We start from the raw sequence: 17,870 nt of genomic DNA, 5'->3' as shown, positions 1-17,870 counted from the left end.
CCTTTTGCAATTGGCGTCAATTAAACGTACTATATGCAAATCTAAGTTGTCACATGGTATGGTAACAAGTTCCTTTTTATCAGACACTATTCGCTGTCCTGGGGCTTCTAAATCGATTTGATCAAGGGTAAGATAGGTGATCTTTCTGATTTTCAGAAATGTGTTATTGTTGGAGCACTTTTAGCAGGATAGGAGGTCCAGTGTGCAGCAAATGACTGAAAAATTTTATTTAGGCAAAGAAAGAGCCATTTCCTGTGGAGCTATGCTGCAAAAGTTGAAGAATCCGCGATTTGGTAATCTGGTGTCCATACTAAAGTCAATTCTTTCTGTAAAAAAAAAAAACAAAAAAAAAAAAAAACGAAAAATTCGGCTGAAGTGGAGCAGCCAACGCCAAGACTGGATTGTGGAACAATGGAAAAAGATCTTATGATCTGATCAGTCTGGATTTTCACTTTTTTTTGCACCAGTGGTAGGATGAAAGTGTGGTGTGAACCTCATGAACCCATGCATCCAGTCTATCTCGTGTCCACCAATCAAGGAGTTGGCTGGATATGGTATCATGGTAAGGGGTATGTTCTACTGGCGCAGACTGGGTCCGCTCATACCATTAAAAGGCTGTGCAACCTCCAGGGAATATCTTTCTGATCCTAACTTCATCCTGTAATGCTTCATTTTTACCTGAATTGCGGTGGATTCTTTCAAAATGACGATGCAACCATCCACCGACAGAAACTGTACCTGATTCGAAGAAAATTCCAAAGATTTCCATCATCTACCTTGGCCGCCAAATTCTTCAGATCTGAATCCAACTAAGAATGTCTAGGATATGTTGCAAAGGACAATTCGGCTTCGCAGTTCCCTACCGACTACAATACATCAGCTGACAAAAATCCTGATGGAAGAATGGTCAAACTTGGAGCAGGAATCCCTGACACACTAAGTGGAATCCATGCCAAGGCGTGTATAGGCTGTGAGTTGGTTAAAGTTGGCCTCACTAGTTACTGAATAAAGGCTTCTAATGTTTTGGTTAGTGAGTGTATATGAAAATTAAAAACAAAAGTAGAAAGCAGAATGTTTTAATCTATTATTCAAACTAATTTCTGATGCATGTTCAGTTGAATATGATTAATTATTCAGATTAATGTTAATTTATTTATATATTAATAAATTAAACATTAAATATCTATAAGTTATTAGCTGCAGCCCGGATTAATAATACGATTCCTTACCTTCATGTCTAAATGAAGAATGTCTTTGGCGTGCATGTACTCAACACCTTCGCAGATCTGTCTCACGAATATGGAACATGCCTTTTCAGTCAATATAAAGTCATCATCAATAACTCGCTCAAAGAGCTCACCACCTTCTATTCTACAAATAAATTTCCGTTAATTCTAATTCGATAGAAACAACACACACGTGTTTTTATTGAAGTAGAATTCAGTGAAAACAAGTTAAATCAATAAAAATATATAATTATTACCAAAAAACAGGTTATGGGAAATGCACTTCAATTGTAAATTAGGATAAAGTAGGATCCTACATTAACTATAAATTGGTCTCTCATTGGTTTCTATTATAAATACCTGAAGGGGTTGGGCATGAGAAGACTTTGGCAAAGAAGGTAAATACAAGTAGCAAGAAATTCTTTGCGTATGTGAACACTAGAAGGAAAGGGGGACCAAATTGGCATAGTGGATATCAGCCCTCGTGGGTAGCACAGTTGGTAGAATTGCTATTCTCCCCCACAACGGGTGGAAAACACTTGAGTTCGAGTAATTATACGCTATATAATTTGTACATTATATAATGTATAATTATATAGCGTAATACGCATCACTGCATTTAGGATTAGATAGCGTAGTATTGACAATTAATTAATTAAATTTATTGATCTTATTAATTTAAAATATCATGCCCCAGACTAGAGCAGCAAAGCAACGGGCACAAAGTGGCAGGAGTGCTGTGACTCGGGGGAGAACTGAGGGGGACGATTCTCCAACGCATCACAGCCTAAAAAAATGTGCAACTTGTGAAATGTTTGCCGAACTCTCTGGAACAGAACATGATCTGGCCAAACTCTGTGTCTTTGTGTGTGCTAGGTGCACAGAGTGTCTAGAAATAAGGCGTCAACTCAGCGTTTTGATGGGCGTCTATGAGTGCTTGAGGTGTAGAGTAGATGCCCTCAAAGAAATTAATATGAGGGGCCCGTCAAGCTCTCAGCTGCCCAACTCAACGCCAGAGCTCACTCCTGGGCATCAGGCAACACAGCGGCAATCTCCAAGGCAGAATGCACTGGTCCCAAAGGAACTAGTTATTGTTGGTGACTCTATTGTCAGGGAGACGGGTAATATATACTGTGTAAAAAGGATAGATGGAACAGGACCAGGGTATGTCTGCCAGGGGCAAAAGTTGATGACGTTGTAAAGCATATATCAACTTTTAAGGGCACAAAAGGTGATATAGTTGTACGCGTTGCCACCAATGACATTAAGAGTAGGAGATTTGCAGATTTACTTGACAAGTACAGGTCAATGTTGCAAAAAAGTCGTGAGTTAGGGTTAAATTTGAAAGTGTCTGCAATTCTGCCCCAGACACGATAGGAGGGAGTATATGATGAGAGCCCTGTCGATCAATTCGGCCCTGGAAGGAAGGTGCAAGGCTCAAGGGGTAGAATTTTTTTCAGTGTGGTCTGTGCTTGTTAACAGGAGAGACTCCTTCTACAGGGATGGGATACACTTAAATAGAAAGGGTGCAAGAATATTTGCTGATCCAATCGAGGCAGTGTTAGGTGGGTTGGAAAACTGCTAGCTTGGGGGGATTCACAGACTAAAAGGTTAAAAGTAGCTGCAGGCAGAGGTGAAGGTGATTCTTGCACTACTTCTAGCGACCTGGAGCGAGGGGTGCTGAGGGTTTCAGGGACTGACGGAAGTCATCGTGAAACAGGTGGTATATGGGTATATGGGATGTGTTATAGGCCTAATGACTCTGATGAGTATAATAAGGAACAGCAGTACAGAGAAATAGAGTGGGCTAGTAAATCGGAATGTCTTATAATGAGGGATTTTAACTTCCCAGATATTGACTGGAACTTGTGGGTTGGGCACTCACACACTAGTCAGACATTTGTGGATTTATTGGATGATTGTTTTCTGCAGCAGCATGTTCGAGTGGCAACCAGAGAGGGTAATATGTACTCTTGATCTAGTTATCAGCAGTGATCATTCGTGTATTAAAATTTTGCAGATAAAGGAACTGCTAGGTGGCAGTGATCACAGTGTACTGATGTCGGATTTACTTAAAGACATAATTATCATCAGGGGTAAAGGAAAGGGTTTTTGCTTCCGTAAAGGTGAGTACAGTGGTCTCAGACTGTTTTTAAAATTCTGTACAGTGGGACCAACTGATGATGTTACCAACAGTAAATTCTAAGTGGGAAGCAGTCAAGGAATTAATCGTGGATGCTACTAAAAGTTTCATACCTATTAAGAAATATTTTTTAAGGTTTAGGTCAAAATGGTTATCAAATGAACTAATGAGACTCGTGACAGAGAAGGAAAATGCATGGGATGCATATAAATTATCAGGCGACACAGAAACCTAGATTTGCTTTAGTGTGTACAGAGAAGGGCAACAAGATTGGTGAGGGGAATGAAGGGATCCTCTTACCAAGAGAGTCTTAAATTCTACAAATTGCAGTGGCTGGAGACTAGGCACCTGCGCGGTGATCTGATTGAGGTCTATAAGGCCTTGAATGGGTTGAGCACGCTGAATTCTGATGGGATCCTTCCACTTGTTCAGATTACGAATCTAAGGGGGCATAAATTCAAATTCAGAAAAGACAGATGTAGAATAGATGTGCGGAAATTTGCCTTTAGCCAGCGGTGGTTAATTGCTGAACAAACTTCATCTGTCGTTGTGGAAGTTGATAGGTTAAATAAATTTAAAGAGGAACTGGACAAACATTTAGAGGGAATGGTTGTGTGAATTTTTTTTTTTTTTTGGCTGAAGCTGCATGAGCTCATACACTTGCTTTCTTGCATCACATGCTACTACTACTACTACTACTACTACTTCTCACTGTGACAGCATCCTTAGATCCAGAAGACGTCCTTATAGATTGAAGACGAGCAAATGTAGCTATTATTTATACGGCTGGTTCTAAGGATGAACTGTGTAAATACAGACCTGTAAGTTAAGATTGCTTCAATAAATAGCAGCAATGTATACTCCCGTTTAAAAGTTTGGAATCACAGTGTATAACAACAGTTTTCGTTAATTTGATTACTATTGATAATTATGCTGATTTTTCATCAAAATATCCTTCATGAGATTTTATCACTGCCTTAAACAGACATGATATTCTGGCAATTAATTTTATAATAGCGTCTTGACTAATATTATTCCAAGCGATCTGCAAGGTTCTCCATAAATTTTGTGTAGATGAGCAGGCTCCACGGACTTGACGGTCAAGATGATTCAATAAAAGCTCTGTTGGGTTTAAGTCAGGCGATTGGAGTGGCCGCAGCATAATTTGCATTACCCGCTCCCGTTGTTTAGTTGCTGGAAAGTCCCCGGATCATTGTCTTGTTGTAATGTAAAATTTCTTCTACAAAGTCGAATTCCAGAGGATGTATTATGTTCAAGAATATTTTATAGCCTTCTTTTCTTAAAATTCCTTCAATTCTAACGTTGTCACCCACTCCAGAAAAATAGAAGCAACCCCAGATCATTATGAAACCACCACCGTGCCTGACTGTAGTCACTAAATAATGTGGCACCATTTTAACTTCAGGTGGATAAAAGGTGTGGATAAAAGGATGATCATGTGGCATGATCACCATAGAAAGTGTGGTTATAAATGGCCATTGCACTTTATTCAAAAGGGTTGACTTTGGGTCCCTTGCTGTTTTTAATATTCATCAATGATACCGATATTGGTGTTCCAATTTTGATATCTAAGTTTGTTGGTAATAAAGGTAGGTACAGTGGTTGTTGTTGTTATAGGGTTTTAGGAGCATCAGCAATTGGGCCATATTGCTCCGTATATACTATTGTCTGTAAATTGGAGGTTCTTCTGTGGTCGATTTTCTGTTTGCTGGGGAAAAAAAACAGAGTTTCCGGGATAATAAAAAACCATACTACCCTCGCCTGAGACCGATTAACTCAGCCACGTTGTGAAAGAGGCTCATAAAAATTCCTCACGTCGTCAACGGGACTCAAACTCAGGTCATTTCCACCCTGCTTGGGGACGACGGTGATTCTACCAACTGTGCCACCAACCCACGAAGGCAGGTACAGTGGTTGTATTCCCTGATAGTAATCAAGGAATACAACGCCAAGAAAATCTGGACAGACAAGTAGATGGGCTGAAAAGTGTCCACTGAAGTTTAATATTGATAAGTGGAATACAGGGACGGCCATATAAATGATTATGCAATGGTGTACTAACCCTGCGTGCAGTGTGGAAAGGCGCAGAGTCATGTTGGAAAACACAATTTTTTGTTCCTTGAAAGAGGTGTCTGATGACACGCAGAAGAGCCTGCTTTAAACGTTTTGTGTAGTTATCACCATTACGCATCTTCAAACCATCGGACCCAATGGGAACTTCTTGACTGAATACAGTCAGGGTTATAAGCTTCGTGAGATCTTTGCCTAATGTAGCATTTACCATCCTATCCGTGGAGGTTAAATTTGGATTCATCGGAGAATGTTACAGATTCCCATTGGTCAATTGTGGTAAATGCAAGTGATAGAACTTGTCGGTGAGCAGTTTTATCGCTTGAATGTACCCAAATACGTTTCTTCCACATGGATTTTAATATTGTGGAACTTGCTCTACGATTATGGAGGCATAGATGCGGCTAAACTTGTGCTGCAGTACTTTTCCGATTCAATCCAGTCCCAGATTTACTTTTCAAGTAACCTTGACACAGTAGACTAGTTACAGCCAACTTTTGCAGCCAATCAACTGGAAAAGTTCTTCCAATTAAGAGCAAGAATCATGATTTTCTTCCTTGAAATTACTGAGTCTATACCATAACGCTGCTGAATGCGAAATGAAAACAGACAGCAGCACCTGCTTTTCTAAACAAGATGATAATTATATAATGATGATGCAATACCACTCTAATATTACAGAATGGTGATGCAATACCACTCTAATATTACAGAATGATGAGGGAATATCACACTGGTTTTACAGGATGATGTAAGTATCTTGAGATGACATAATTTTACCTATAGAGGGAACAATTAAGGAAATATTAAACTTTAAGGATGCAATTTATATGGCCGCGACTGTATATTGCACTTTTTTTTAAATTTAAAAATTATTTTAAATAGACTCATTTGTAAATCATTACTAATACTGCAAATTAATAAATATTGTCTTACAATTCAAGAATTAAGCACATCTTCTTTCCATCATCAAATGCGTCATACAGTTGCAGCAGTCGTGGATGCTGTAAACAACTCATAATTTCCACTTCCCTTTCAACATCCCTACGGTCCTCTTGCCGAATAGCTGCTATGAATTTGGCAGCTAACATCCGTCCACTAGAAATTTCTGTACATTGGAAGACCGTTCCAAACTTACCCCTGAAACAAAGAAATGAACTTAACACGAAGTACAATTACTCCACTTTGAACAACACTCAATTTATCAGACTGAATCCTCAACCGCACACCATGTAATTTGATTTAACTGTTTTCGCATGGTTGGAAACCTTCGGCTTTCAATTCGCAAATTAGATAAGTTCTCACGTACCTCCCTCTTAGTCATTCAAGTGTGGTTCCCTGAATTATACCAGTCTGTGTACCAGTGAACCGACCTGTTCTCAGACAATATTGCCAATTTCCGCTGTCTTTTACTTATTAATTATTCAGATGAATTCGTATTAGACAGAACATCTTACGAAACACATAGGCACAAACAAAAAAAGTTTCACATGACCTTGAACTTCACTTGACCTATGAATACCAAAATTATTGCTGAGCAAGTAGTTTAAAGGCTAATTAAGTTTTTAGTTGGCCGTAAAAGCTTTTGTATCGGCGTGAAACTGTTTGCTCTTTTATTTACCACGCAAGACTGGATTAATGCCATAAACGCACTTGGTCCTGAGCATTCTTTTGCTTGGCGAACCCAGTGGGTAGTTTAATGGCACCTTTTGAAGCGTTACGACTTTGTAGAGTTTAATTTACGCCGACAGGTCCATGAACACTGCGTATGCATAAATAGAGAAGAACAGAGTGCTAGAAGGCTTTATTTGTTGTTATGTATTTCTACTGTATTCTTCTTTCCTGGATGTTTACCATATTCTTTTTTGTAGAAAATTTTAATGAATTATGGGTTAAATATATCATTCACTTAGATAGCCCTAGATGCCCTCACTGGTCAAAAAAATTAAAACCTTTCTTCAATTTCTGGCAAGACCACCTTTTTGCCTGAATTATAGGCCGTAGACGTCATGGCATGAATTCCTCTAGGGGGTAGGAGGGAGTTTAGCTCCAGATTTGGCCATTCTTCTATCAGGATATTTCTCAACTGCTGTATTGTGGTCAGTAGAGAACTACGAAGCAGAACTGCCCTTTCTCATTTATTCTCGATTGGATTCAGATCTGAAGAATTAGTAGGCCAGGGTAGATTTTTGAAATATTGCAGGGTATGGTTGGTCCGATAAGACAGAAAGATATTCATTAGAGATCACACGAATAGGAGCTAACCCAGTCCGTACTCAATACCATGATATCACCTCCAACCATAGTGGTGGACACAAGATATCCTGGATGAGTGGCTTCATGAAGTTCACACCACGCTTTCATCCTAATGTTAGTGCAAAAAGTGTAAATCGAGACCCGTCACACTGCACGATCTTTTTTCTCTGTTCCATAGTCCAATCTTGGCGTTGGCAGCAGCTCCACTACTCCAGTCGAATCTTTTGATTTTTTTACAGGAAGAAATTGCTTCATAAAGGCTACTGAATCCCAGATTCTTTATAGAAGAGTCCAGTGGTGCATAAAATGACTGATTTTTCAGTCATTTGCTGCACCACTTTTCCAAAACAAAGAGAAGTCTAATCTAGGTTGAAGACTTGCATGTGTAGCGCCTTCTGTAATATCTTAATTTAAACTTATGTAAATTGGCTCATTTTTTTTCTTCTTTTTTAAAGCTCAAACCATTCAGAGTTTGCCCTGAATTTTTTAATGGACATATGTTCACTTTTTAAATATTCAAAGAGACTCTTCGCTTTCTCTTGAATTATCATTATGCTTAACGAGACCCGTTGTGTTTGATCTTCGATTCAAATTAACAAGACTTCCATTTTCTCCATCTTCAAACTACGTAAATGCTGATGACAGAATTACATTCTGACGACAATTCTTTATTTATTTTTTTTCCTTATAGTACGCATTGTGAATTCATCCAACCCTACTAGGTTAGCAACGTCAATCACATGATCATCCTTCTCAAGGTACTGAAACAGCTCAAATTTCTTTGTAAATTAATACATTTCCTCTTACCAACACAACGAGTTGAAGAAGATGTCTTTATTATCACAAACCCACGCGAACTATAAGAAGTGCAGACAAGGGACCAGACGTAGACTCTTCAAGCCTCATTAATTCAGTGCTAGAGGTATCAATTCTCACTCTTACATAAGGGATGATATCGCTAAGTGCGGTTTCTGGTTGTAGTTGGGGGGTGAGAATTGTAACCCTTAACCTTCCTGCCTACAGCATTCCAGGCATGCTTTATTGGACGGAGGTCTAGGAATCTGAGTACACATTCGATACCAGCTATACTCACCCTCTGGGGAAATTGGTTTAATAGGGGGAGTTCTGTGAGGCGTAATGAGGTTCATGAGAACACATGGAGGTCATTGACAGTATTTCAACAACCACTCCATTAAACCACTCTTTTTTGTGATGTTAATGGAAAGGAATCTAGTTTGTTGTTCCATCTATTTTGTGTATAGAGGTCAAGTGTACACCGAGAAATGGTGGTCATGCATAGAAACCCCATCCTACGAAGTCCTTAGATGTATACTTGGATGGACATCCTACTGTAAATCCAGCAAATTTCCGTGCTGAGGTCTCTGTGACATTTGCAGTTAGAATCGGACAACGGACAGACCTTCCAGATAATTGCAGTGGTCTGGAATTTGTTCCACAGTCTTCTTAGAACACTGATAGTATACATGTCAAAACGTAAGACTATGCTTTTTAGGGAAAACTTTTGATATTTGTTTGGATGGCTTTTTAGAGATATAAAGTGGATTTCATTCAGTGAGGGTCTTAGATTTTGGGACAATAAATGACAAGGGAGTGGGTTCAAAATCTCGAAAACTTCAGTGGCGTAATATATATGGGTGGCCCATTAAAATTAGTTATATGCAATATTTCATTAGTGTAAATAAATAACACTTCTGTCCTTCAATGTACTTACCTGCCTAATTCTTTGTGTAGAATGTATTCTGTCTTTACGTCACAGTGCTTTACAACAACATTGCGTGGTTCGAAAGGAGGCTCTGGATCTGCAAAAGATACACTTTTGTTAATCTAACCCACGTTAAAGAATTAATTGGAAATTTTCTCTAAAATGTAATTCTAAAGACATTCTCATGTCTTTAGAATCGGCCCGGATCGCCATTAATTCTTTACAAAATAGTTAAACAAGTTTTAAAGTCGTTTTGAAATAATTATCTTAGAATATCAGTTTGTTTGCCGGGTTTCCAAGCCCTTGGTGACAGTTTATGTTAGCCGAAGGTGCTGTCATCTTCTCTGAGTAAACAACATTCAGCAGCAGATTTTATGGGCAAATTAAAATTTAGGGAAAAAACAAGAGACTGAAGCAATTCCTTAGACACCAAACTGGTTATAAATATCAAGGTTTTAAAGTTAAGTAGATGACTAATCCTTGGAAGCTTGAAACGGAGTCAAATAAGTTGTACACAAGTATATCACACTTAAAAATAAATTGTATAGAGCACTGTACTACACTAACCTACTTTTCTATTATGAAATTATTTTAGTCAGCGTTAAAATTTTGGATGGAATTTCTGTCCATCATGCGCCCGAGTTTAGAAGGGCTGTGTAGTTTTATTTTCTTCACCAATTCAGTGACTTAGCAGCAGCTCTTGCAAACCCTACACCAAAGTGGTAGTATGTGTATGGGGTCCTCGTATAAATAAATAAATAAATAAATTCTTTATTGCTAATAAGTACAGGACATGTACTAGAGACAATAATACTCAACACGGCGACATGGCCAGGAGTTTTACATTATAAATGAAATTATAAATGAAATTAATTGGCAAAAAGGAAAAAAATTACCGTTACATGGAAATTAAGAGTTACAAACATGTAAATTATGAGTTACAAACATGTAAATTGTAATAATGAAAAATGAGGACTAAACGTCATATGGAGGAAATTATCCCAGTTCCACAGATGGAATCCACTCGAGGAGCATGTGACGGTATTTGTAGTCGGTAGCTAATTTCTGAAGGTCGACTCCAAGACGGAGCAGTGCCTGAATTTTGGGGAGTGCCTGGGCAGGTAGGAACCGACTACACAGTTTCAACCGGTTGTATTTGAGGATTAGTGTGGGCTCTGACCTCAAGGATGGCGTAGGATTGTGCCACTGACAGAAATCCCAGATGTTTGGGGCGTTTATTACTCCTGTGTACATTTTTACTGAAGTCATTAAATGCCTGCTGTCAATTAACCTCGGGATCCTGGGTACATTTAGCTGCTCAGCCATGTCAGTTGTTCTCAATTGAGAGGGTCGGTGATGCTTATTTGTGGCCCATTTCAGGGTCCAGTATTCACACGAGAACACCGGTTTTTGAAGTGAAGGCGACGCAGATGCCCAAATTTCAGCAGCATATAAAATAGCCAGATAAACAGTGGCTTGAAGATATCTGGTAGTGGTTGCGGCATTGTTGGAATGAAGTAAGTGTTGTTTCGCTTTCCAGCGTAGGGTGTTAAAACGCTTCCGGAGGTATTCTGTGTGATCATTAAATTTCAGCTTCGGATCAAAATATACCCCGAGATCTTTATGGCAGGTAACCATTGGAATTAGAGTACCTAAAACTGAAGGTTGAATTATTGTTGGTTGCTGTTTCAATGAGTAAGTCATTATTGCAGATTTTGACGGGTTCAGGTTTAATCCAAACATCTTCAAGTAAGTTGAAAGAGTGGTCAAGTTCTCTGTGATGGAAGACGTAATTTCCATTGGGTTTGCAGATGGTGGGATTAAAGTAAGAAACTTTATATCGTCGGCATATATTAGAGCATCATCACGATGACTCATGAAAGGAATCAGAATCGCTGAGAAGAGAAGGCCAGACAGGACACCACCTTGAGGGACTCCTGCATTAATTTTTCTTGTAAAGTGGGTTTTCTTCAAAGTGAGGTGGACACTTCTATTTTTCAATAAGGCGGTGAGGAAAGCTAGTAGGTCTCCATTAATCCTGAAGAAGAATTGCAGGAGTCTGAGAAGGGCTGTGACGTCTAGGCTGTCAAAAGCAGCTTCAATGTCAGCGTACACTATAGCTAATTCAGATTTAGTTTCGAAGGCTTGAAGAATTGATGTCTGTGCGGCCATGAGGTTTGTTATGGTGGATCTATTTTCAACTGCGAAATGGAACTGTTTCGGCTTCTGTGGCATCAACTGTTTGTTTAATGCCGGAAGGAGTACCTTTTCTAGAAGTTTGAGGAGGGTGGAAGAAGTTGAGATTGGTCTGAAATCTTTTAGGCTTGTTGGTGCTTTAACCTTAGGCAGTGGCCTCACAGAGTATTCATTCCACTGAGCAGGGAAAACTCGTGTGGAAAGAATAGAGTTGTAGATTGAGAGTAATGCATCTAGAATATAGGGGCTAAGGCATTTAATTATGAAATGAGGTATCTTATCACGGCCTGCGGTACTAGATGGTCGCAGGGAGTTAATAGCATATATCAGTTGCTGTCTTGTGATGGAAATTATGGAAAGGTCATCAGTAGGAGCAAATTGGAAGTTTGGGAGAGGAATTTCAGCAGAGGCGGAATTGGTATTGAATCTTGAAATGTAGTCCATCCAGTTATCTAGATCAAGATTTGAATTAATGCGACTGTGTCTTGATGAATATGGCGCTTTTCCTTTAGACAAGGTAGCATCAGTGTATCTCTTTAATGCTGATGCCTTGAGTCTGTTGAACATAGCTCTTGCTCTGGAGTATAGGATTCGATCTTGGGTTGTGCCAGAGATTTTCCACTGCCTGTGAAGATACTGTTTGTTGTGGAAATTGCACGCTAGATCTTTGGTCCACCAAGCTCTAGTTCTTGGAGAAATGTGTACGGTTTTAGCTGACGCGTAGAGGGTGACTGTATTTATCCATCTAGTGATTAGATCAACTGCGAGGATTGGGTCACATCCATCAAGCACATGCCATGGAATAGACTGCGCTGCCTCGAGGCACTTTTTTGGATCCAGAAAATTCGGAGAGAATATGATTTTCTTTTCAACAGTATTATGGCAATTGAAGTTGGGCATAGGCAGAACAAGAAGTAATGCAATTGGGTCGTGATCTGAATTGAAGGACGTTTCTGGTGGAATGTCGACTCTGCAAATTCCAGAACATAGAATCAAGTCAAGGCGATTGGTGCCTCTCGTTGGCTCCTCATTGATAATCGTATAGTACTAATAAAGCTTGTACAACATCAGCCCTTTGATCCCTTTTGTGAATTGGAGAGACTCAATCTGCAGCGATGTCCTCTGATTCAAAGGATGTTCTCATAATTATGGCCAAAGGTTTGCTTACCACTTTTGTTGCTTCTTTTAACAAAATTGGATAGATCCCATCAGTTCCAGGTGCCTTATATTTGTCTCTCGCTTATCACAAAATAATTTAGCACCCCGTAGGCGTCTGAAAAATTGTATTTGGGCCTTCTAGTTCTTCTTCCTTTTGTAAGCAAATACATTCCTCCTTTTTTCGTTTTATTAATTTCCTTAAGGGCCTTATATACCTCTATTCGCCTCCTAAGACGTCCAGCTGCCAAGTTTCTGCACTTTATAAGTTGTTCTAAATATAGACATCGATTAGCCTAACTTGTAACTCCTAGATTTCTGTTCCCTAAGTTCAATAACAGAACATTAGTGCAACTGATCTAAGATATTTGAAGCAAAACATCCTGTCATTAACCACCCTTCCTACCTTTAAATCATTCCAGTTACTGTAATTATTGCTCTTTCTGGAAGCACTTTTGACTTTTTAAACGACTGGGACACAGCTATCTGATAATTTAAATTGAACCAAAGTGAATTTTTATAGGTCAGTGATCAACGCGGACTGCAGTAGCACACGCGTTTGAGTTTACTATGTTACAAGCCCACGTGGACACTAAATGATGATAATGTGATGATACGGTTAATGATAATATTGGGTAAAAATTACCGAATTATTAAATAACTGCGTGATTTTAAATGAATCTTCCTTATGAGATTATATGACCAGAAATGAAACTTAATAACAAACTTGAAAGTTATCTTAATTTTAATTATTTATTCTAATGAATTTTAGAATCTACAAAATCATTTATGTATAATTAATTAATTAAGCATAAATGACAGAATAAGGACTATAAAAAGGTATTAATAATTATTAACTCACCACCTTCTGGCTCTGACTCATCCACATAGATCATATTACTGATGCCACCTACAAAAGGTAAAATACCATTTCTTAATTGGCATAAATTATAGTATAATATCCGCATAATTGAAAAAATCATTGCCAGTAAGGCCGAACAGAAACCCCAATTATTTAAAAAAATAAATTTTTTAAAGAATTATCTTGATTATCTTGCTGTGATGATGTTATTAGAAACGAAATATCAATAATTATTAATCCATAATCGCCATAACCATGATGGAAAGATACTCTTCTTCCTCAGTATGTACGCGTGCAGATTGTGTCTGTGTTCCCTGGTACAGATGATTTTTCACTGCTGTTTACATCATCATCAGGCATTTTAAATCCACTGCAGGATGAAGGCCTCTCCAGCAACTTTCCAGTTCCTTCTGTTTTGTGCAATGGCCATCAATTTACTACCCACAAATTCATGAATTTCATCTGTCCATCTCCGTTTTCCAGGTTTTCTTCTAGTATCTCTTGAGTACCATTCTGTTATCTTCTTAGTCCATCTGTCATCATGTCTTCGAGCTATGTGTCCTGCTCAAGACCATTTCAGTTCTTTAGTTTTGATAAGAAGGTTCTTAACTTGAGTTTGTTGCCTAATCCATGTGTTTCTCTTCTTATCTAATAGTCTGATTTCTACATATTCACTTTAGATAAAGGTGACAGCTGGGTGAACACAGTATTATCAGTAACACGCTTGTTAAAATAATTCCTTATCGTATTCTTAAAAAAATAACTAAATTTCCTGCCATCCAAGAATGCGGCGAAAGAATAATGATCCTGATGGATAGATGGATGTTTACTATCAATCCTTGTATGCATTGGTTTGGATTCGAATACCATAAAGATGGGATAAATTTGCCCTTGTTGTTCTTTCATCACCATGCCCAATTTGACTTGAGTATAGGTGTTTTTTTTGGGGGAAAAATTATGATTTTTCAATCAAGCAAACCAGGAAATGTGACCATAGCTATGTAAGCTTCGTAGGCACTAGGTAGTGTGCCCAATAGATAAAATAATTCAGTCCTGGGTATTTGTGCTAAAATAAGAGATCCGTGATCTATCACAAAACTATCAACAAAACATGTGTACCATCTGCCATAAAAATAGATGAATATATACATGACAAGAAAACTAAAACAAAACGATATTTCATACAAATGTACCTGGTCCAGACATTGAACCAGGTACATTTGTAGGAAATGTACCTGGTCCAATAACATTAACGTGAATAACATTTGCTATATTACATTAAAAAATCAATTTGATGATGGCACGATTGTCAGATTCATGTTGTTCCATAAAATTCATAAATAAGTTTTCAGCGGGGAAAATAGAACATCCAATGATTTTTTTTGTGAGTTCAGAGGGCCAAGTTGTTAAGATCGTATTTTTGGATAATTAAATATCTTCGTTACAAGTGGTTGTTGTAGTAAGGTTTTAGGAGCATCAGCGACCAAGACCATATTGCTCCACTGTTTGTAAATTTCCTGTTTTCTGTGGTCGTCTTTCTGTTTACATCTATACAGATGTAACTGTATAGTACTTGAACATAAATTACATTAATTTTAAATTATATTACACAACTGAACTGAAAACAGGGTGACCAATTTTCTTTTAACGAATTGTAAATAGAAGAGACTTTTTTAAAGTCGCTCCTTTCTCTTTAAATAATATTATTGTTTGTCGGTCAATAACCGAGTTCTGAATGTTTCACTGGGCCGTTTATAAATACTGCCTTTCCTTCAGCTGCGAAGTACAACTGACATGACCTGGTCGCCTCAAGTACAACGCCTCCAAACATTCAATTGACGCCAAGCATTTTATAACTACCACTAAACTCATCACTGGATTAATATATACACCACATTTATAGGATATGTGTCACTGGCATTCCACGACCTTCATTTCAATCATTTCCGACACTTTGTCCTAATCTTCGACAGTTCGCCCTCGTGGGTAGCAGGTAGAATCCCAGACCAGGTGGAAAAGACCCGAGTTTGAATCTCGTCGATGATGTGAGGAATTTTTATGGACCATTTTTCACAACGTGGCCGAGTTATTCGGTCTCAGGCGAGGGTAGCAAGAATTTTTCTCCCGGAAACTCGAGTTTTTCATCCAGCAAACAGAAAATCGAACACAAAACACACGCAATTTAGTATACACAGAGCAATATGGCCTTAGTCATCGATGCTCCTAAAACCCTGCTACAACAACAAGAACTTCAACTTTTTTTTACAAACTTTGACATGTATCAAATTAATCAAAAAAGCGCATATTTCTTTTAAGTGTAAGGATACAAAGATACGTATTTCTTTTATGCATAATGATATAAAGATGCGTATTTCTTTTATATATAATTATATATAAAAGAAATACGCATCTTTATGATGAGATGCATATTTTATGCATTTTTTTTATGAATAGATGCATATTTATTTTACATATACTGTATATATATATATATTAATGATATCAAGACGCATATTTTTCTTATTTTTAATGCTATAAAGAGTTGCACACGCACGAAAAATACCATTTATGTGAATAAAACGTTTTAAATAAAAAAAAAGAAGGTTAAGTAAAAGTAAGAGAAATAAAGTTGAGTTAGCAAATGTCATCTAAAATTAGTTCCAACCCATTTATTCTCCAAACATTGGAATTCTGCTTAAGCCTAAATTCTTAAGTTCTGTTTATATCCATCCTTTAAACACGAAAAAGAGTATGAGTTTCAAATGGAACTCGGGAACACTAAATCATGGAGTGTAACACCCCCGCTCAAAACTAAACTCCTAAACTCCTAACAAGGAACCCCATTTGGATGTATCAGAAAAAAAAGGCATCGAGTGCAATTGAATATCGAGTGAACCGATTGATTTTACGCAAATATCCCTAAGAGAAAGGTACCCACCGAGGGGGTCTTATAAACATGAAACGCATGAAAACGTGCGCGAAATACTGTCCAAATGGGAAAATTCCATTAGCTTTCGTCGAGGAAGGCCAGAAGAGGCCGGACTAAATATAGACACCAGTGGAAGCTCTTTGACGAAGATGTGGGATACCAAAACACATACACCCTATCTAGCCACCCCCACAGTGCGTTATTTAAACAGGCACGAGAAACCGAGAGAAAATACAAAGTGATCGAGAAACTTACGTATCTTCACGAGCAAATATTGGGATTTATATGGGCACCACCACTCATCCACATTAAATTAATAGTCAAGCTTCGCACGGAGTAGCGGAAATCCTTGAGCTGTATACGCCGCTCGTGATTAAACTCCACTCAAGCAATTGGCACGACTGTTCGCGGGGGTGTTGGCACTTTCAGTTCTCGCGAATATAAACCAACGAACCGAGTCGCAGACTTGGTCGTCATGCGTGCTTACAACTCTGCGAGTGAACACGTGCTGCCCCGAAGCCCAAATGTAGCCAAAACGCTTTGCGTGCGTTCGTATGTGTGTGTGTGTGTGTGTGTGTGTGGTTCACAATGAACAACTGACGTCATGACTGTTTCTGTTTCCCCTAAGATATTTTGCAGTCATTCATAGGTAAAGTCACTTTGGTGAAAATGAAAAGGGAAGGAGGGGATTGTTCCCCTTTCTGATCATCCCTCAGTATTTTGTGCATCGCTTGAATTGCGTTATCTTCCTGCACATAATGATTTCCAACTTAAAAACATAGCAATGCAATGCGACGTGTGCTATGTGCCAAAGCAACTAAGTCTATGAGGCGTCAGTGTATTGTAGTTACAGTTGTTTGTATTCTTCGGCATGTTTGCTGGTCGATAAGCCCGAGTTTCGGAGAAATAGAACCATGGAACCCTTCCCAGAGATCCACATTGTGAAAAAAGCCCATAAAAAATTCCCCTGCGTCTGTAAGAGGATTAGAACCAATATAAAGCAAATGACTGATGTCAAGGAAATATAAATTCTTCATTTCTAATTCTCCCTCCCTTAATTTTACTTAAAAACAGATGATCTTTCCAAAAGGTTAATTAGCCATTTTTTTTAAAAAAAGACAGGACTGCTATAACAGCTTCTTTCAGGACTTACTGATCCCTCATCAGTTAGCAGGTGGATTCTAGGGACAACACTCACACAAAATTGTAAGGAAGTTGTTCGATGTGAGATGCCATGATGATTATAAAATCAGTTTTCGAAGTTGTAATATAGCTAAAGTTATTTGTGA

General features: G+C 38.3%; 1 protein-coding gene across 1 annotated transcript in view; it reads right to left on the bottom strand.

The window, feature by feature from the left end:
- Positions 1 to 17,089, bottom strand: part of LOC150082138 (myosin light chain kinase, smooth muscle-like) — a 30,444-nt gene extending 13,355 nt beyond the window's left edge. The window contains exons 1-5 of the mRNA XM_090380004.1: positions 16,837 to 17,089; positions 13,653 to 13,700; positions 9,449 to 9,536; positions 6,397 to 6,600; positions 1,230 to 1,371 (exon numbers count right to left, since the gene is read on the bottom strand). Coding sequence (XP_090236130.1) covers positions 1,230 to 1,371; positions 6,397 to 6,600; positions 9,449 to 9,536; positions 13,653 to 13,686 — 468 coding nt within the window. The 5' untranslated portion in view covers positions 13,687 to 13,700; positions 16,837 to 17,089. The remainder of the gene's footprint in view (positions 1 to 1,229; positions 1,372 to 6,396; positions 6,601 to 9,448; positions 9,537 to 13,652; positions 13,701 to 16,836) is intronic.
- Positions 17,090 to 17,870: the final 781 nt, after the last annotated feature.

This window comes from Mastigoproctus giganteus, chromosome 8, assembly GCF_048544385.1.
Source record: "Mastigoproctus giganteus isolate SK-2022 chromosome 8, ASM4854438v1, whole genome shotgun sequence".
Lineage (NCBI taxonomy): Eukaryota > Metazoa > Arthropoda > Arachnida > Uropygi > Thelyphonidae > Mastigoproctus > Mastigoproctus giganteus.
The sequence above is the reverse complement of the archived record's forward strand: the minus strand, read 5'-3'. Positions and strand labels throughout refer to the sequence as shown.